We start from the raw sequence: 18,151 nt of genomic DNA on the forward strand, positions 1-18,151 counted from the left end.
TCATTTTACTGATGAAGAAACTGAGGTTCATAGAGGTCATCCAGCAGTAAGTAAAGATTCTGGGTTTGAAGCTTCAGCCTGTCTGACTCCTAAGCTCATTTCTTATCCACGACATAAAATCCATATTCTCATTTCCTTGTCCAGTGTCAGGTGTCCCTTGTCTTTGGGGAGTGGCTATTTTTGCTAGCCTTGGAGTGTACCCGGGTATGGAGGTCTGTTTGGGTCTAGAAGACCCTGTTTGTCTCTTGGGAGTAGAGAGGCATAAGGAGTCCTATCGACCCTTAGGAAAGATCTGGCACCAAACCAGGAGAGCCTCAGCTTGGAATGCTCACCAAATTGGCACTGGCACAAGGTATCTTCACTGAGTGGCGTGCACCTGTACAAAGCAGGGTTTCAGCCTTCAGGGATCACTAACTAAATGCTGACTTGGGTGTTTGCATGCTTGGCTCTGTGCTCCCCTCACCCTGAATTCTCCCTGTACTCTGGCAAGACCAGGGGCAAACAGTGAGACATAGAAAATAGCAGCCCTCATGCAAGCTGTAATACTCTATCTTGCCCCATTCAAGAGGCTGCCTGGTACTCAAACTCAAAACTTGTATGCTCAACTTGATCTCAGCCTGATCTGCTGTTGGATCCAGGGAGTTGGGTGGTTGGGGGCATACCCTTTTCATAACTATTTCTACTGAAGCAGTTCCATCCATCTTTTTGGGTCACCTGCTCCCGGACCCAACTCCCAAATGCACCTCAGAGGTCATATGAATAAAAAGAGAAGGAAGGCTTGAGACTATCAGGCCAGGTGAACAGCAGGGGGTGAATCACTGAACAAGTAATATGTGCGAACCACTTAGTGTGGCCAGGCACTCACCAAGCACTCTACAAATATTAACTCATTTAATCCCCCACCCTCAACAGCCCTGTTGTTGTTGTTGTCAGTTGCGATTGAGTCAATGACTACTCATGGCGACCCTGTGTGTGCAGAAAAGAACTGTTCCATAGAGTTTTCAATGCTGTGACTTTTTGGAAGCAGATCAACAGGCCTTCCTTGTGAGGTGCCTCTGGGAAGCTCTGAACCGCCAACCTTTTGGTTAGTAGTCCAACGCTTAATCCTTTGTGCCACCCAGGGACTCCTTTCAATAGCCCTACGAGGTAAGTATTATCTCCATTGGTAAGGTGATACTTCTGAGACTCAGAGATCTTAAGCAACTTTAACCAAACTTCCACAATGAGGAAGTGGTAGAGTTGAGATTTGGATCCATGCTGTCTTAGTCCAAAGACTTGACTCCCAACCGTCTTGGTGCCCTGCTACCTCTCAATAAGAGTCATCTACTGCTTATGGGAGGAGGTGGAAGACACCTTATTTTTAGCTGGTCACATCAACTTGGAGCCCTGGTGGTACAGTGGTTAAAAGTTTGGCTGCTAACCAAAAGGTCAGCAGTTCGAATCCACCAGCTGCTCCTTGGAAACTCTATGGGGCAGTTCCACTCTGTCATATAGGGTCACTATCACCTCAGCGATGATTCTACAATGAAATAAAAAAAGACCTCTGCTCCTGTTAGAGGAAATTAAGGTGAGTGGCACATTCAAGAGTGGGTGTGCTCTTACATCACCTTCTAAATTTATTCCTAAGCGTTAGCTTGGTGAGGTACTCTGCCACCCTCCTCTTCTAGGAGCACTTTCGGCTTCCACATATGTTCTGTGTCAAGAGGTATTAACACTCAGCCCATTGACTAACAAATGTAACGATGCTGCTGAGAGATAATCCTTTCCAGGAGCTGCTGCCTTCAGGAAGAGCAAGGCAGGAAACAGGAGCCACTGAGAGTTATAAAGCTGAGGGAAATGAAATACTCTGAACCAAAAAAACCAACCTGTTGCCATCAAGTTAATTCTGACTCATGGCAACCCCCTGTGTTACAGGGTAAAACTGTTCCACAGGGTTTTCTTGGCTATGATCTCCATTGAAGCAGATTGCCAGGGCTTTCTGCTGCAGAGCTGCTGGGTGGGTTTGAACCGCCAACTTCCAGGCTGGTAGTCTAGCACAAACCATTTGTGCTACCCAGGCTACACACGGGTCATGTAACTTAAATCCTGGACTGAACTGGTCTGCCCAGAAAAGTGTTAGGTGTCCCCATCACTTGAAGGAGCTCCAGATTCATTCATTCAGGATCTGGGTCAACATGGGGCATGGACCACAAGAGTGACAATGAGGCTTACCTTGATCTGTAAAAAAGAACCCACTACCCTGAGTCTCCCTAGAGAGGCCAATGGGAGCAGAAGACAATTTATCTGGATCCCAGGTGCAAGGACCTATTTTTAGCTACTGTCCTTGGCCATAGCTTCTCCTCAGTGAAGACTCCCCTGGGGCTCAAAGGCCTTTGCTGCAGGATTTGGAAAACACAAACATCTGGAGTCAGGTTTAATGATAAATTGCATTAAAATCACCTTGGCAACTCCAGCGATTCACATGTTGACTCAGTGGCTCAGAGCTATCATTCTGGCTGGTATTTATATTCTCCACAGCTGCCCACGGGTCTGCAGGAAGGTACTGGTTATGTTACTGCTCATACTCATATGGTGCTTGTCTGGAAATGCCAAAGCATATTCCAAATGCCACAGGGCAAGGTTTTATTAGAAAATTGGTGCCAAGAAAGCGTGGAGTAGCTCTTTGCTGGGGAATGGGTGAAGCCCTTCAGGGAACAGACCATGGGACAGGAGATGGGGCCCAAGATCCTGCCAAGGGGGATTCTTCATGGAGCCTTCTTTTCCTAAGACAAGGCTGGAGGTTAGTTTCTGTCTCACACGCTTACTGAGATGCAAATTAGAGAAAAAACGATGTTACCAACAGCTGTTTGGCATAATCCTTTCTTTGGGTCCTCCAGTTGGAGAATGATTTTTATAAAGAATGGGTTATAAAGGTTCTTTGTTATGTAAAAAAAAAAAAAAAAAAAAAAAGTGGCCACTGTGGTCCTGGAAGTATTCACCACCATTCACACTGGCATAAACTATTAGTGATGACATGGATTAGGGGAGTTATTCTGGGCCCCTGATTAAGCTGCAGGATATCGAGTCAAGCCTCCCTTATTAACGTGTCTTCCCTCTTTTTGATTTCTCTAGAATTAACCCTCTGTCGTCCCGGATTTCTTTATCTATCAGTTGTGATAATGACCACTCTATTGCCTTAAAATATTATGCTCTCATCCTTCCTCTACTAAATATGGAGAGTTCACTTTGACTTCCATCAGCCTACTGAGGCCAGATATGGGGAGGAACCTAGTGGTGCCAGGATGTCAGGTAGCTCTTCCCCCTGCCCAGAATCTTTTCTGTGCTTGTGAATGGGTGCTCTGGGCCACTTCATGCTAAACGCTCATACGAGGAAACTGAGGTGTCCTCCGAGTCCAAAGGAGGGGCAAAGATGGCTCTTCCTGTTGCTCCTGATAATGACTGCACTGCTTGTCATGGGCTGAAGGTTGTCATGGTGATTCCTGACCTGAGGGAAATCTCAAATGCAGCAATGCCTTCGGGTGGCCCGTCAGAAAAACAAGACCTTCTTCCACTCTCCCTGACACAGCAGGGCATGTGAAGAAGGTGTAAGTGCGCTTTTCCTATAGAGTCATAGGGAGACCTGACAGGGAGAGCCAATTGCTTGGCTATCAGAAGAACAGGCCTTACCCATTTGTGAATGGCTTGCCTCCTCCCTCCCCCAACAGCTACTAGGGTAGACACTTTCTTATCTGATTGCCACCTGGCTCCTACTCAGTCCTTTAAGAGGAGTGAACCACTTCCTCAGTGACCAAGCATGGAATGATTCCAGAATGTAAGTCTCTCACAGGCTTTCCTTAGGAAGCGCCAGGTACACAGGTGAATAAAGATTCCTCTCAGTAATCTGTCACCAAGTAAGCTGGCTTCTACTGGTAGAGAGAATTCTTAGCATCCCACCTCAACTGAGTCTTTAAACACGAGCAGTTGCCTGGTATCAGGACAAACATTAATGTGATGACAATGAACCCAGAGAAAGTTTCATGGAGATAGCAACTTATTACTTAGGTTGAATCGTAAGAAGAGGGGTTGATTAACAATCATTTCAGCAGCATGTTCTCCTTGGTTAGAGCTAGTGAGGCAGTTGTTCTCCTATCACAGAACTGGCTCTGCAGATCTGCTGGTGACTGGGTCTGAAGCACAACTCTCTGACAGGATGGTATTGTCGTAAACGGCATGGACTCTGGAGTCAGACTGCCTAGGTTCCAATCCTGGCTCTGTCATTTACATGCTGAGTGACAATGGTCAAGATACTTAACTCTTCAGTGCCTCTGTTTTTCCCTACATAAAATGGGCCTTTCAACAATACCTTCCTCTTAGCGTTGTTGTCAACTACCTGCTTGTCAGACTCTGGTGGCTTGAGTGTTGCTATGATGCTGAAAGCTATGCCACCAGTATTTCAAATACTAGCAGGGTCACCCATGGTGGACAGGTTTCAGCAGAGCTTCCAGACTAAGAGAGACTAGGAAGAAGGGCCTGGTGATCTACTTCTGAAAATTGGGCACTGAAAACCCTACGGATTATAATAGAATGCTGTCTGATATAGTGCTGGAAGATGAGCCCACTGGGTTGGAAGACACTCGAAATACACAGTGGCTGTAACAATGGACTTGAGCATACCAATATTTATGAAGATGGCACAGGACCAGGCAACATTTCGTTCTGTTGTACATGGAGTCCTCATTAGTTGAAGCTAACTTGACAGCAACTAACACCAACAACAAGCATTGTAAAGATGAAATGAGATGATACATATGAAATTGCTTAGCACAGGTCCTGCAGCATATTAAGTATTCAATAATTGTTAGCTGCTATTATTATCTGCAGTAATGGCAGCAGTAGCAGTGAAATGTTACTCACTGCTCTATAATTGACATGTTGCTTGGCAGACACCAAGCTCTTCAAATGGTCTTGTCTGCCTTCCAAGAAAACTGAACAATAGGTGTCTCCATTGTCTTAATTTATTTTCAGGGCTTCCAACCAATTCGGTCTTACAATTTGCATTTCTAACAAGCTATACCCCGCCCCTAGAAAAAACAACTGTTGCCTTTGAGTTAATTCTGACTCATAGCAACCTATAGGACAGAGTAGAACTGCCCTAGAGGGCTTCTAAGGAGCGGTTGATGAAATCAAACTGCCAACTTTTTGGTTAGCAGCTGAGCTCTTAACCGCTGTACCATGAGGGCTGCAACAAGTTCCCAGGCAATGCTAACGCTGCTAGTTAGGGACCAATTCTGAGAAGCACTAGTAGAGCAGTGGTTCTCAAAATTCATTATACATAAGAATCACCTGTGAATCTTGTTAAAATGTAGGTTCTGATTCAGTATATCTGGGGTGGAAAAGTAAATTCTCAGCATAGGTTTGAATCAGAATGAATTGGTTCAAAGCCCTGCTTATTCCAGTCCTAAGACAGCTGGGTTTGTTTTAAGACCTTCTGGAGCATATTTAAAATCTACTGTGGCCAGTATTTACACGAAAGCTTCCCCCTCAAATGACGGCACTCCCCACTCAGGTGACTTTCCCATGCACGCCATCAATGAGGGCTAAATGCATGCTTTTTATTCCCTTGGGGAGCTGTTAGAGCACAGCTTGCAGCTGTCCATCAGGGGAGGAACTTACAGCCCCGTGACACACTGACTGCTTTCCTGCTTTGGGGAGGACAGAGCTCTGAGCTGTCAGGCAAGGGATGTGGGACACATCCAGCTGGTGCCCATATAGGCTCACCATCTCCACAGTCATCCCAGAGCCTCTGAGTCTGGGCGGGCAAGGGAATAGAGAGGAGCAAGAACATTGACCTTGAGCTTGCAGCGAGGAGAAGGATAGAGTTTGCAAGAAAAGTACAGGTCACTTCTCTGGCAATTCACCTGCTCCCATCCTTGGAGTGGGGGCCACGTACCTGGTGACATGTCCTATCCTAACCTTGGGTTCTGAGATGCCTCCTTCGGGGATATTTCAGCTCTTAGTGGTTGAGGAGGAAGTCTCTTAACATAATTCTTCTTGTCCAAATCGGCACCCAACTCACTTGCTAGCAGCCCGCTCTAAGGAGGGAAGCTGGCAGCCTACCTTGCCTCCCCTCAAAAAGAAAAGAGTTGTTAGTAATTAACAATGAATGTGTGTTTATATAATGAATGGCTGCAGGAACAGAGCCTGTTTAGGATTAACTACAGGGAGACATACTAGCTATTTTCAAACATTTGAAGACGGTGATAATAGACTTTTCTGAGTTTCCCAGAGGCCGTTCTTGAGGTTTAATATAAGAAAGAGTTTTCTAACCTTTAAGTGTGCAGTGACAACTTATCACAGAAACCAACAGCAAATCAGCGATAGGAGGCTTAGTCTGAGTGCATGGAGAGATCTTTGCACCAGCTGGGTGGGAGGCTGTGCTCGGAGCCTGAAGGTCCCTTTGAACTCTAAGAGTTTGGAAATTTAACTAAAGGAGGTGACGCTCGTGAGGCTCCAGAGGACAGGGTGTCAGGTTGAGTGGCATCTCCCAAGACCATGGAAGTTTGTCCATATGGATTCATTTGCTTTCGCCTCTGTGAATCTCTAAGCCTGAGATATTCTACTATTAGTGCTGGCCATCTGCCCCAATGAACACGCCATGTAAACCACCAGGGGGGCTGGCCACGTGCGCGCGCGTACAGGCACGCGCGCACACACACACGGTGCTGGGTAAGCTTGGGGGAATAGAGGGAAGTCCAGAGAAATGGGGAAGGGGCGGTGGGACAAGCTTACTCTACTGTCCCACTGTATTACTGACAGCGTTACGGCAAGAGCCAAAAAGGAAATATTCAGGACCACTCTGTGTGGCAAAGAGGCCTTGGATCTGCAATGGACCTGTAACTTAAATGAGACAGAAGAAGAAAACACACCAACCTCTCACATAAACCCCTTCATGTCAAAGAAGAGGAAATTACCCAGACTACCGGGGTATTCTAATCAGAACCTTCTTATCAGAGTGTCTCCAGTCTAACAAGGAGAAATCCAATCTACAGCGGAATGAACGCTAAATTAGATCTAATCAGGACCCATTTTCCAACTGCCTGACAGCAGGTCAAACAACAGTGATGGCGACCCAAGCCTGGGTTGCTGGTTCTGTCCAGAAAGGGAGTCTGTCTGAGTTGTGTCAACTTGTGGTCTCGAGAGAGGGGAGATGGTCTTTGTCTTTACCCCTCAGCTGCTCAATTCCATCTGCTCAAAACGGTGACAGTGAGCTGGGTTGCCTTTCCAGCTCGTGCAAAGTTTTGTTAACTTCACGACTGCTATCAGCTTGGAGCTGGGCTAAGTGTCATTTTTTTAAAAATATGCATTTATTGAGTTTTTGCCTCATGCTAGGCACTGTGGCAGGCACTTAGATGTGTGTTATCTTGTGAGTCTCCTTAATGCTTGCAAAGGGCATTTTCCTCTGCACACACAGACACACAGATTGTAAAAGGACAGGCACACCAGCCCAGTGGAACGTACCACCCGAAAATCTGCGTAAAGGCAGGATGCTATTGTTATTCTTCTTTCAAGGGATTAATAGCTACAGTTAACTAGCCTTATGGTCAAAGTTATAACTTACAGTTTCTTTGCTGCAAGCAAAAAATACCATCTGTGAAACACCCAGCTCCCCACAGAGTGCTGGCTTGCCATTCTAATAGCCTTAAAGGCCCACTGAGGGCTGGCACCTTTGTACATGAATCTGCACACGTAGAGACCCACAGAGTGAGACTGCTGTGGAGACAAGGGACGGGGACAGATGCAGAGAAAAAGATCAAGATTTTTCTCTCTCTTGCTTTCAGTTTCATAGAAACAAGCCTAGCCACTGCTCTGTGGTGAAACCCATGTGAAATTGTGCCCTATAGGTTAGCAAGGATACACAAGTAAGCCCGTGCGTACCTTGCTTACAGGCCATTCCGCCCCTGCTCCTGCACCTCCCACCTACTCCTAGGGACCCAGCTTGACTACTTGCAGGGCCTGCAAACTCATCATGCAGCTTCTCTTAGCTGCACCTGGGAAGCAGGGAGGCCCAGGCCCCTTCCTCACTGTCTGTGGTCTAGAGGTGATTTTAAAAAGATACACACACATACATATGCACACTCACACCCATACTCAGATGCACAGTTATGGATTGAATTGTGTCCCCCCAAAATATGTGTTGAAATTCTAACCCCTTTACCTGTGGGAATCCCATTTGGGGAACAAGAGTTTTCTTCGTTATGTTAATAAGGCCGTATCTGTGTAGGGTGTATCTGAAATCTACTCCCTTGTGAGATATAAAAAGAGCAAATCAGGCAGAGAAGCAAGCAGAAACAGAGGAGGAGATACACGCCACATTGGAGATCGCCAAGGAATGCCCAGTCTATAGGAACTGAGAGATCTTCCGTCAGAGACGACACACAGAGCCTTCCCCTAGACATGGAGCCCTGAATTTGGACTTCCAGCCTCCTAAATTTTGAGAAAATGAATTTCTGTTCTTTAAAACCACCCACTTGTGGTATTTCAGTTACAGCAGCACTAAGAAAAGAAGATACACACCTTTTCGAACATACATCATATGCTGTTCAGAAAGCTGGGCTCACTCTGAGCCACAGAACCTTAGAAGTTCTACGCCAGTTTCCAACTCATTTTGCTATGTGACCTAGGGTGAGTCATCTACCTCTCTGAGACTTGGTATTCTCCTCTGCTCAGAGGTTACTCAAGATCAAACCGACTTTGCACAGTTACCGATAGGAATTGTGACAGTCGCAGAGCAGTCACAAACTTGTGTGGATACACACACGCTCCCACACTCACAGTAGCTACCTGATACAAATCAGACACAACCTTCCTCTGATCATAAAATCTTAAAATAAATAGTAAGAGCTCAATTCCTTTTCTTGCCTCTCCACATCAGAGTTCAATTATCTTCCTCAAACATTTAAGCTCAACTGACCAGAATGAAATAAATGCAAATAAATAGTATCAGAGCTTAAAATTCCAGGCAACAAATCTTCCTTTAAATCAAATAAACTCTTCTCCACCTCCGCTGGATCTTAGCCAGATAGAGTCGCCTGGGTGACTGACTGTGCTCTTCTCTAATTATTTCTCCACCACCCCTCCCCACCAGCAACCCACATTCAAGGTCACATGCCCATCAATAGCTTTGTTTCAGCTTTTGTTATTAGAATTTGATGTGAGAATGTTTTAATTCCCTAAATTCCTAGCACATCCCTGCAAGATGCTTCCCTTTGTAGGATTCAACTCCTCCTAATTTCTAGCCCTATGGTTAGTGAGTCATACCTAAGCCAGTGTCCTGAGCTATATCATTACGTTTGTTCATATTGACCTTGGCCCTCTCCCTGGCCAACTCCTGGGTCTCCCACAAAAAATGAGGCGATGGAGGTGAGAGGTGGGCAGCTCAGAATTTTTTTCCTTTTGGAGTGCATCAAATCATAAGAAGAACTCTCCAGAGTATTGCTGAAAATGTTCAGGACAGAGCCTGCAAACAGCCCCAGAGACACAACAGTGACAAGGTTGCTACTCACAGCAGCTGTAGGGACACCAGCCCATCAAACAGTCCCTTGGCAATCTCGGTGATCTTGTTCCCGTAGAGCACCCTGAAAGAGAGTGGGCAAAGACAGAGGTCATCACGGGTATGAGGCCACTGGAACCCACTCACGTAGAAGGGTGTCACCTTGGCTAACTATTCACCCTGGATGCAGGATCTCAGGACATCTCCTTCCCCGCCCCATCTCATCCTTTCCCCAGCAGTCATGGCACATGAAGGTTACGCTGTTAGACTTCAGTGGGTGTGTGGCTCTAACGGAAGCCCTGGGTCCAAGCCAATCTCTCCCCTCCCATTTCCCCTTCCAGGGATTCGGTGAGACAGAGGCAGGGACTGGGTTGGGTGGTGGTGGGGCGGGGGGAGGCTATGTGGGAGGCAAGGAGAAACAGGCTGCATCCTCTTCACTCCTGAGCAGCCCGGCCCAATCAATAATCCACAACAGGAAGAATCAGCCCCTTTGTGGTGTCTCCCTGAGCTGCTAATATGACTCACACCCTGACAATAAGCAAGGTGCGTGGGAAGCTGGCTGGCCCTGTGTCTTCTCGTCTTCAATGGGTATCGATCAGGCCGAGCCCAGCCTATGGAACGCTTCCTTTTAATATCCCATTGCATCCTAGGAATTCCTGAGCCAAGTCCTTTAATCATCTATCTAGACAGGGCTTTTGGGCATCTGGGGTCATATCCAGATGGCTCTGGGGTTGCGGAGTCAAGGACTATCTCTGAGGAAAAACTAAGAAGCAAGGAATTGTTGTGTTGGAGTGACGGCAGCCTCTACTTTCCATCCCCTTTTCTGTCCTTTGGACTCCAGGTACCTAGGAATCCCGGGTCCTTTTACCCCTCTCTCTTTCCAATCTACCATCTCCCTGGGCCAGGTCTTTGGTGACTAACATCTGTGAGGCCTGGGATCTCTGTGACTGGCCTTGCTGGTCTTCAGCACAGAAGCTGAGGGTACTCTGTGGGACTCTCTGCTCTCATCCACAGCACAGACTTTGCTGTCTCTTGGGCTCAGCCTCCTCAGAAATGGAGGGAACTGGGTTAAGGAGCATGCCTTTTTTTTTTTTTTTTTTTTAAATCTCCTCCTGGTCCTCAAAGTGCCGTGAGTGAATGTAATATTCAATTTCCACTTGGATTGCAAATCCAGGCAATTATGCTTCTTTGAGGAGGCAAAATATTAGGATGAGGAAATAGTAAATGGGAGCGATAAACTAAACCCCCCATTTCCAGATGTCGCTGGGAGTGAAGAGTGAGCATCTCCCTCAGCCTCCGGGTGTGTTTCATTAATGTTTCAACAAATTAATGACTAAATAAAAGTCAGCATGATGGCTTAGGCTCCCATTTGTAATTCATATTAATGTTCCACCACTCACTGTGCCAAATGTGGTAATGTCCCTGTCTGTCTGCTTGTCTCGGCTGATGTCAGAACTTCTAGTGTGTCGGAAGCTGGTGGCGTGTCAGGTTGGGGCCTTGGAGTGAAGGGTGCTCACAGCAGCCATCACTCCTCAGTCTTGGCCGTCTCTGAGCTTGTGGGTCAAGACCACTCACTGGTGGCCTGAAGGGGCCTGATACTTGCTACTTGTCCACTTCATGGTGTTTGAGTGTAGACCTGTTTGGCTTTCCCCAGATCTTTCCTTGACTCCCTTCTTCTTGCCTTTAAGGCCTGAGTTCAAATATCTCCTCAAGAGGCTTTCCCTGGATATTGCAGTTGATATTCACCCTTCTCACCCCACCTGTCTCCCTGTTTCCATTTCTTTATAGCACTTATCATTATGTCACATTATCTTGTTGTTGTTAGCTGCTGCCAAGTCAGCCTCGACTCATGGCGATCTCATGTACAATGGAATGAAACACCGTCCTGCGCCATCCTCATGATTGGTTTGTGGATCAGACCATTGTGATTCACAGGGTTTTCATTGGTTGATTTTTGCGAGTAGATTGCCAGGTTTTTCTTTCTAGTCCATCTTAGTCTGGAAGCTCTGCTGAAACCTGTTCAGCAACACACAAGCCTCCAGTGACAAATGGGTGGTGGCTGTGCTTGAGCTACATTGGTTGGGAATCCAACCAGGGTCTTCTCCATGGCAGGTGAGAATTCTACCACTGAACATCACAGTACATATATATTAAAGTTTTCTGTGCCCTCACCCCTTGAATGTGTGGGGACGTTATGTGGCTTGTTTGTGGCTGGGTCTCTGGAGCCTAGAACAGGGACTAGCACAATAACTATTTGTCAAATGGATGGATGAATGAACACAGATAAGGATGGAGTGAATGCTTTCTGACCCTTTACCTCGGCCACTCCTTATCTTGAATTGAGTGTGTTTGTGTTCAGCTGTAAGCATCACGAGACCAAGGGTCCTGTCTGTTGAGTTCACTGAAACATTCTCAGTGCCTGTAATACTCTTAATACACAGTAGGTATCTACTCAATGGATGAATGAATAAATTGACAGTAAGAGGCACTTCCCATAAACAATGCCCCAATATATTTCAAAATGGGCCAGTGGCATGTCAATTTCATGACTGACCATTGGATTTAGAATTTCTTTTCCTGCAAGACAGGAAGCATCTCACTATCCCCAGACTATTCCCAAATCCTGGCAGAGGGAAAGCAGACACCGGGAATAGGATGGCGGGGACAGGGAGAGGATCCTGGTGGCGGGTGGCCTCTCTCCCTTCTCCTCTGTGATCTTCGCACAATAAGCAGGCACTAATCTCACCCACAATCCTGTCTTTTGATATTCCAGCCAGATGTTCTATTCGATAAATGAAACTAATTTACTCTGCAAGCAGCAGGCAGCAGCTAAATCAGAGACTTCCCTGGCCCTGTTCTCAGCCCTTTGCCAATGGGATGGGGCAGGTGGGGGAAAAGCGTGTCTCTTGCTACCTCCTGACTCATAAACAAAAGCAGACAGGTTGCGTGCAGATGCAGGGTGTAAACATCCTGTCTCTGGGGGGTCCTTGCTGTTCCCTAGGTGGGCAGGGTACCAGATGATATACATAGCATCAACTACGACACCTTCATTGTACCTTTTGATACTCATTTCACATTATCTTCTGGGGCAACATACCATGGGGATCAGGAGCTTGGGTTCCTTGGCCCAAATCTTGCTTCTCCCACTTGTTACTGTGGACCTTGGATAAGCTACATTCATTTGTTCAACAAACTTTTTTGATACAATAACTATGTGCCAGGTACTGTTTAAGGTGCCAGGGAGACGGCCAGGATCAAAAGAAATAAAAATTCCTGCTTTAATGGAACTTAAGCTACCCAATCTCTGTAAAAGAGATGACAATTGATTCTATGTTACAAGATGGTTGTGAGGATTAAACCTGTCAGCCTCTAGAATAGTACCTGGTATACAGTAAGTGCCAGTAATAGTACCTGGTATACAGTAAGTACCCAGTAAACCAAAACACCAAAACAAACCAGTTGCTATGGGGTCAACTCTGACTCCTGGAAATCCTGTGTCAGGGTAAAACTATGCTCTATAGGGTTTTCAAAGGCCGATTTTTCAGAAATAAATCGCCAGACTTTTCTTCTGAGACACCTGGGTGCACCTGAACCACCAACCTTTTGGCTAGCAGCCAAACTCTGAACCGTTTGTGCCACCCAGGGACATCAAGTGCTCAGTAAGTGCTGCCAATTATTGTTCTTACTGTAATCATAAAAATCATTATTTAATTTCTTCTCTAGGGAGCCCTGGTGGTGCAGTGTTTAAGAGCTTGGCTACTAACCAAAAGGTTGGCAGTTCGAATCTACCAGCTGTTCCTTGGAAACCCTATGCAGCAGCTCTACTCTGTCCTTTAGGGTTGCTATGAGTCAGAACTGACTCCATGGTACATAGGGAGAACAACTACAGGACAATGCACATTGGGTGTAGGAAAGGTATCACCGTCCCCATTTCACCTGTGAGGGAACACACATAGAAGACCCAACTGACATTCTCTATGTCACACCATGACTCACTGATAGAATCAGGACAACACCCCACACTTCCCTCCCCTTGTGGGTCTCTGAGCCTACCGTCGGGTGAGGCTTTGGTTCTACCCAGTAGGCTGCCCAAGGGTTTTCAAAATCAAGGAAAGGCAGGGTTACGAGAGGGAGTGGATGCTTTTTCAGAACCATGGCCGTAAGGTTGGTCCGGAGAGAAAGCCTGAAAACCAGGGGAAGAAAATTGGCTCCCTCCTTGAAAAAGGTATAGAAATGGGAAGGAAACGGGTATGTTGGTAATAAACACATAGTAAAATTCTCTCCTTCCGTTCTCCCTGGAGACAGTACTTTGCAGCATGTGGGATGGGAGGGGGAGCGAGAAGAGAGAGAAGATGCATTGGAATTAGAAGCCAATAACTGGGAAAAGCTGCCGGGCACTTAATCAATAAAAATAATGCATTTGGGCTGTAGAAATATTCCCCAGGATCAATTTCCCCTGAAGAAATATTTGTTTCTTTTACCAGGTTGCCACAAGTGTGTACGGGAACATAAAGCCTTGATAAACACCTCTTGAAAAATATAGACACGTCTGTCCCTTGCCCACCCCTCCTTGCGACTCTGCTCCACACTTACAGCGAGGTGAGCGATTTCAGGCCCTGGAAAGCATCCGGAGCGATGTCCGAGATCTGATTCTTGCTGATGTCTCTGAAAACATTAATGGGAAAGTCTGAGAGCACAGGTCATAGGCGTGATGAGGCCATTCCTATGTGTGAATCCAGCTTTTCAGGCATTGAGAATTGGAGGAGTTAATCAATGTATTTGTTCATAGTGCAATAGAAGGTGCTTGAAGAACATTCAGTTTAACTGTCTCGTGATAATAACATACTGCGCTTGTATCACACTTCTTGATTTTCAAAGAATGGTCTCTTATGGCATCTTGACCTTGACATATGGCCACAAGTCTGTGAGCCCAGTCAAATTAGGACCTTGTCTTAAAACAAAAAAAAAAAAAAAAAAAAAAAATTTTTTTTTTTTTTAAACACGTTGCCATCAGGTTCATTCTGACTCACGGTGACCCCATGTATGTCAGAGCAGAACTATGCTCCATGGGGTTTTCTTTGCTGTAGTCTTTACGGAAACAGATTGCCAGGACTTTTTCTGCAGCACCACTGGGTGGGTTCAAACTGTTAACCTTCTTAGGTTAAGCAGTCAAGTGCAAACTGTTTGCCCCACCACTCAGGGACCTTCTAGGTCACATTAAACCAAAACCAAACCCACAGCCATTGAGTTAATTCTAACTCATAGTGACCCTATAGGACAGAATAGAACTGCCCCACAGGGTTTCCAAGGCTGGAATCTTGATGGAAGCAGACTGCCACATCTTTCTCTCATGGAGCAGCTGGTGGGTTTGAACTACCGACCTTTTGGTTAGCAGCCGAGCACCACTGCGCCACCAGGGCTCCCTTCTGGGTCAAATTACTAAGCAATTAATAGCATCAATGAAATAGGAACCTGCCTCATCCCACTACAGGCAGGGTTCCCTTTAACATCATTTTCTTGCTTTATGCCTCAGGAAAGGTTTATTTTTTTCTCTGAAAGTTCTGAGTCATTTCACCTCCCCAGTGACTTTTCCTTCCTGACCTGAAAGGAGGTTTGGGGCAGTGACTTAAGAATCTGTCTGGCTTGGTGCAGCCTCCGGGCTGTGTGATGTACGCACATCACGAGAGTCTCCGGGGACACCTTTGAGACGTGGATTTGTCATTGCCAGTGTTGCTCACACAAGAGCAAGCCCAGGGCAGTGATGTCTGGGGCTGTGGGGTAAGGAGATGGGGAGGGATGCTGTGTGTTAGAATCTTACAAACCCCGGTCCACGGGCAGCTAACCTGGCTGAAGGAATTGCTCCCACCCCAGCTCCTCCTCAGAGGCCCTGAGGCTGCTCAGCACCCCACGACTTCTGAGATCCGGTCACCCAGTTCTTGGGAATGGCCCTTTACTGAGGGGAATTCTTTCTCTCAGAGCCATTAGCTCAGGGATGGCCTCTGGGCTCCTGTCACTGGAAGGAGGGGAGCTCCAATTTACAGCCACAACAAACCTCTCAGTTCTTTTTCTTTAACAGCATAAATCAATCGGTCTCTGCTTTTGAGCAGAAAAGGGAGAGCTGGGGTCTTGGAGGGTCAACAAAGAGGAGATGAGGGAATATTGAGAAGAACGCGCATCTAAGCAGATTCTTGAGCAATTGCCTCCAGCGAGCCAGCCCCCCCAGCCCCCTAGCCTCTTAAGCACTCGCTGGGGGCGGCTCCTCAGGCCTGTTTCCATCCTTCTCCTAATAGCCTTCGAAGGGGCCGCGTGACCACCTTTGCCTGGGCCTCTGCTTCCCTCTCACCCAGCTTCCCAAGCCTGTAGTTGAAAGATACGTCACAGGTTAAGACTTCTTCGGCACAGCTGTCGAGCTTATCCCTTTAGCTGGCAAGATCGCCTCGAACAAATCCACATTGTGCTTGCAAACACGCCAGCTTACACGGGGCTTTTCTTCAGCTCTCCATTTTCGTATAAGGATCTTAACAAGCAAATGCCCCAGGATTAGCCTAATCTCGCTCGCCTGCAGCGTGGCTTCCTAACACAGCATTTCAGGCAAGTGCACCGCTCTGTGCTCTGGTCAGGCTATTGAAAGGGACTGGGTTTGCTTTTTTCCAAGGGCTTCGCACCAGTTCATTCCAGTTCTACTCCCTGCTAAGAATCTGCCTTTCCACCCCAGATAGACTGAACTAGAATCTACATTTTAACAAGATCCCCAGGTGATTCTTAGGTATACGCCTGTAAGAATCATCTGAAGATCTTGTTAAAATGTAGATTCTGATTCAGTCTATCTGGGGTGGAAAGGCAAATTCTCAGCAGGGTGTTGTACTGGAATGAACCGGTTGGAAGCCCTGTTTTTTTCCCTGCTCCTGGGATGTGCCTAGACTTCTAACATGAAGAGGAAATTCTGTGAGCAGTGTGGAAACTCCCTGCTTTAGCCCTGTGAAGGGAAACTGGTGCTCAGTCCACAACTAGACTTTCTGACCTCTCTCTCCCTACAGCATGGGGCGGAATGTGGTTTTGAAGATGATGGTGAGTGGAAATTGGTGACGGGATACTTTAGCTGGGAACTGACCCTGGTGGTCACTTAGTCTGAATCCTACAGGGAGTAAACAGCAGCCCTGAGAGGTGAAGGACCTTGAGGCACAGGAGACTTGCACAGCTATTTAGGTACAAAGCAGGGATCTCAAGTCTCCCGACTCTCAGCTCTGGGCTCTTCCTTCTACTTCACTGTGATGGAATGCAGTGGGCCTTGGCATGAAGGCAGACCTGGGGAGGGCTTCAGCTACCTGCTGATCTCTGTGATTGGGCCTTTCCAATTTACAGCCAGGTGGTCCTGGAAATGATCTCGGGTGTTTTGGTCACTTTTGACCAATGGTTCACAAATTCTGTTGTTAGCTGCTGTCAAGTTGACCCCCAACTCATGGTGACCCCATGCACAAAGGGATTGAACTGTTGTGATCCACAGGGTTTGCATTGGCTAATTTTTCAGAAGTCGATTGCCAGGACTTTCTTTCTTATTCTATCTTAGTCTGAAAGTTCTGCTGAAACCTGTCCAGCATCATAGCAACACATGAGCCTCTAGTGACAGATGGGTGATAGCTGCGCATAAGGTGCACTGGCTCAGAATGGAAGACGAGGATTCTACCTCTGAACCAGCACTTCCCTCTTTCAAATCTTACTAGGGTGCTCATTAAAATGCACCCACAGAGAATCTGGTTTAGTAGGCAGGGGTGGGTGGTGGGAATCTTCATATTTAACAAATCTCCAGGTGATTCCTATGCAGATGATCCCTGGGCCATGCTTTAGGCCTTTGTTTTAGAATTTGGTCCATCTCAGGACCTGTCCCAGTCCTCTCGGGCTTATAAACTGGATGGCCAAGAGGGAATAGCCTTTCCAGGCTCTGCAGAATGGAGATGAAAAATTCAGGTGCCTTCAAGGGCCCAGCAGGGAACATAATGTGTAAATTGCTTGGTCTGTATGAGACAACAGGAAGTTCTAGAGCCTATGAAAACACAGGTATTTAAATGAAAAGAACTCTTAACTGACCCTGCTGGCCAAACAACACAGGTGTAACCTCCGGGTGTCAGTGCTCACCAATCTTGTAAGACCAAGAAGTTTCTCCATAGTCTTCTCTTCTCCCTATGAGTGGTTTCTCTACCTTGACACTGTTTTTTATACTAAGGTAGCGTTAATAAGTGGGGACAAAGCCATTCATTCAGGGGGAATTTTTTTTTTTTTTTTGAGACAAGATTGGGATGTGGTTCTACTGACGGAAGTTGATGGAAACTTCTTCCTGTAAGATATTAGAGATAAACTGGGCAGACACATCTAGGAGGAATTCACACTTAGGGTTTTAAAATCCATTCTTACCAGGGACCTCACTTTTCCCAAGTCACTGCACTTCAGTCTGGTTTTCTGAAATTCTGTTAATTGAAATATTTTCAAGTGATGTCTCTCTTCCCTACCACCATCCCCTTGGGGGAAAAAGAGGCATCGTGATAAATGTCAGTAGCATCAGGAATGATCAAAAATTGCGTTCACTTTCCAGGTCCTGAATGAGAAGGTCTTATGAATTTTGAATGC

General features: G+C 46.5%; 1 protein-coding gene across 2 annotated transcripts in view; it reads right to left on the bottom strand.

Moving 5' to 3' along the window:
• SLIT3 (slit guidance ligand 3) overlaps window positions 1-18,151 on the bottom strand; it is a 783,747-nt gene that overhangs the window by 147,533 nt on the left and 618,063 nt on the right. For both annotated transcript variants that reach the window (XM_049874285.1, XM_049874284.1), the window contains exons 11-12: window positions 14,123-14,194; window positions 9,543-9,614 (exon numbers count right to left, since the gene is read on the bottom strand). In XM_049874285.1, the coding sequence (XP_049730242.1) occupies window positions 9,543-9,614; window positions 14,123-14,194 (144 nt within the window). The remainder of the gene's footprint in view (window positions 1-9,542; window positions 9,615-14,122; window positions 14,195-18,151) is intronic.

Source organism: Elephas maximus, chromosome 2 (assembly GCF_024166365.1).
Source record: "Elephas maximus indicus isolate mEleMax1 chromosome 2, mEleMax1 primary haplotype, whole genome shotgun sequence".
In the NCBI taxonomy this organism is placed as follows: Eukaryota; Metazoa; Chordata; class Mammalia; order Proboscidea; family Elephantidae; genus Elephas; species Elephas maximus.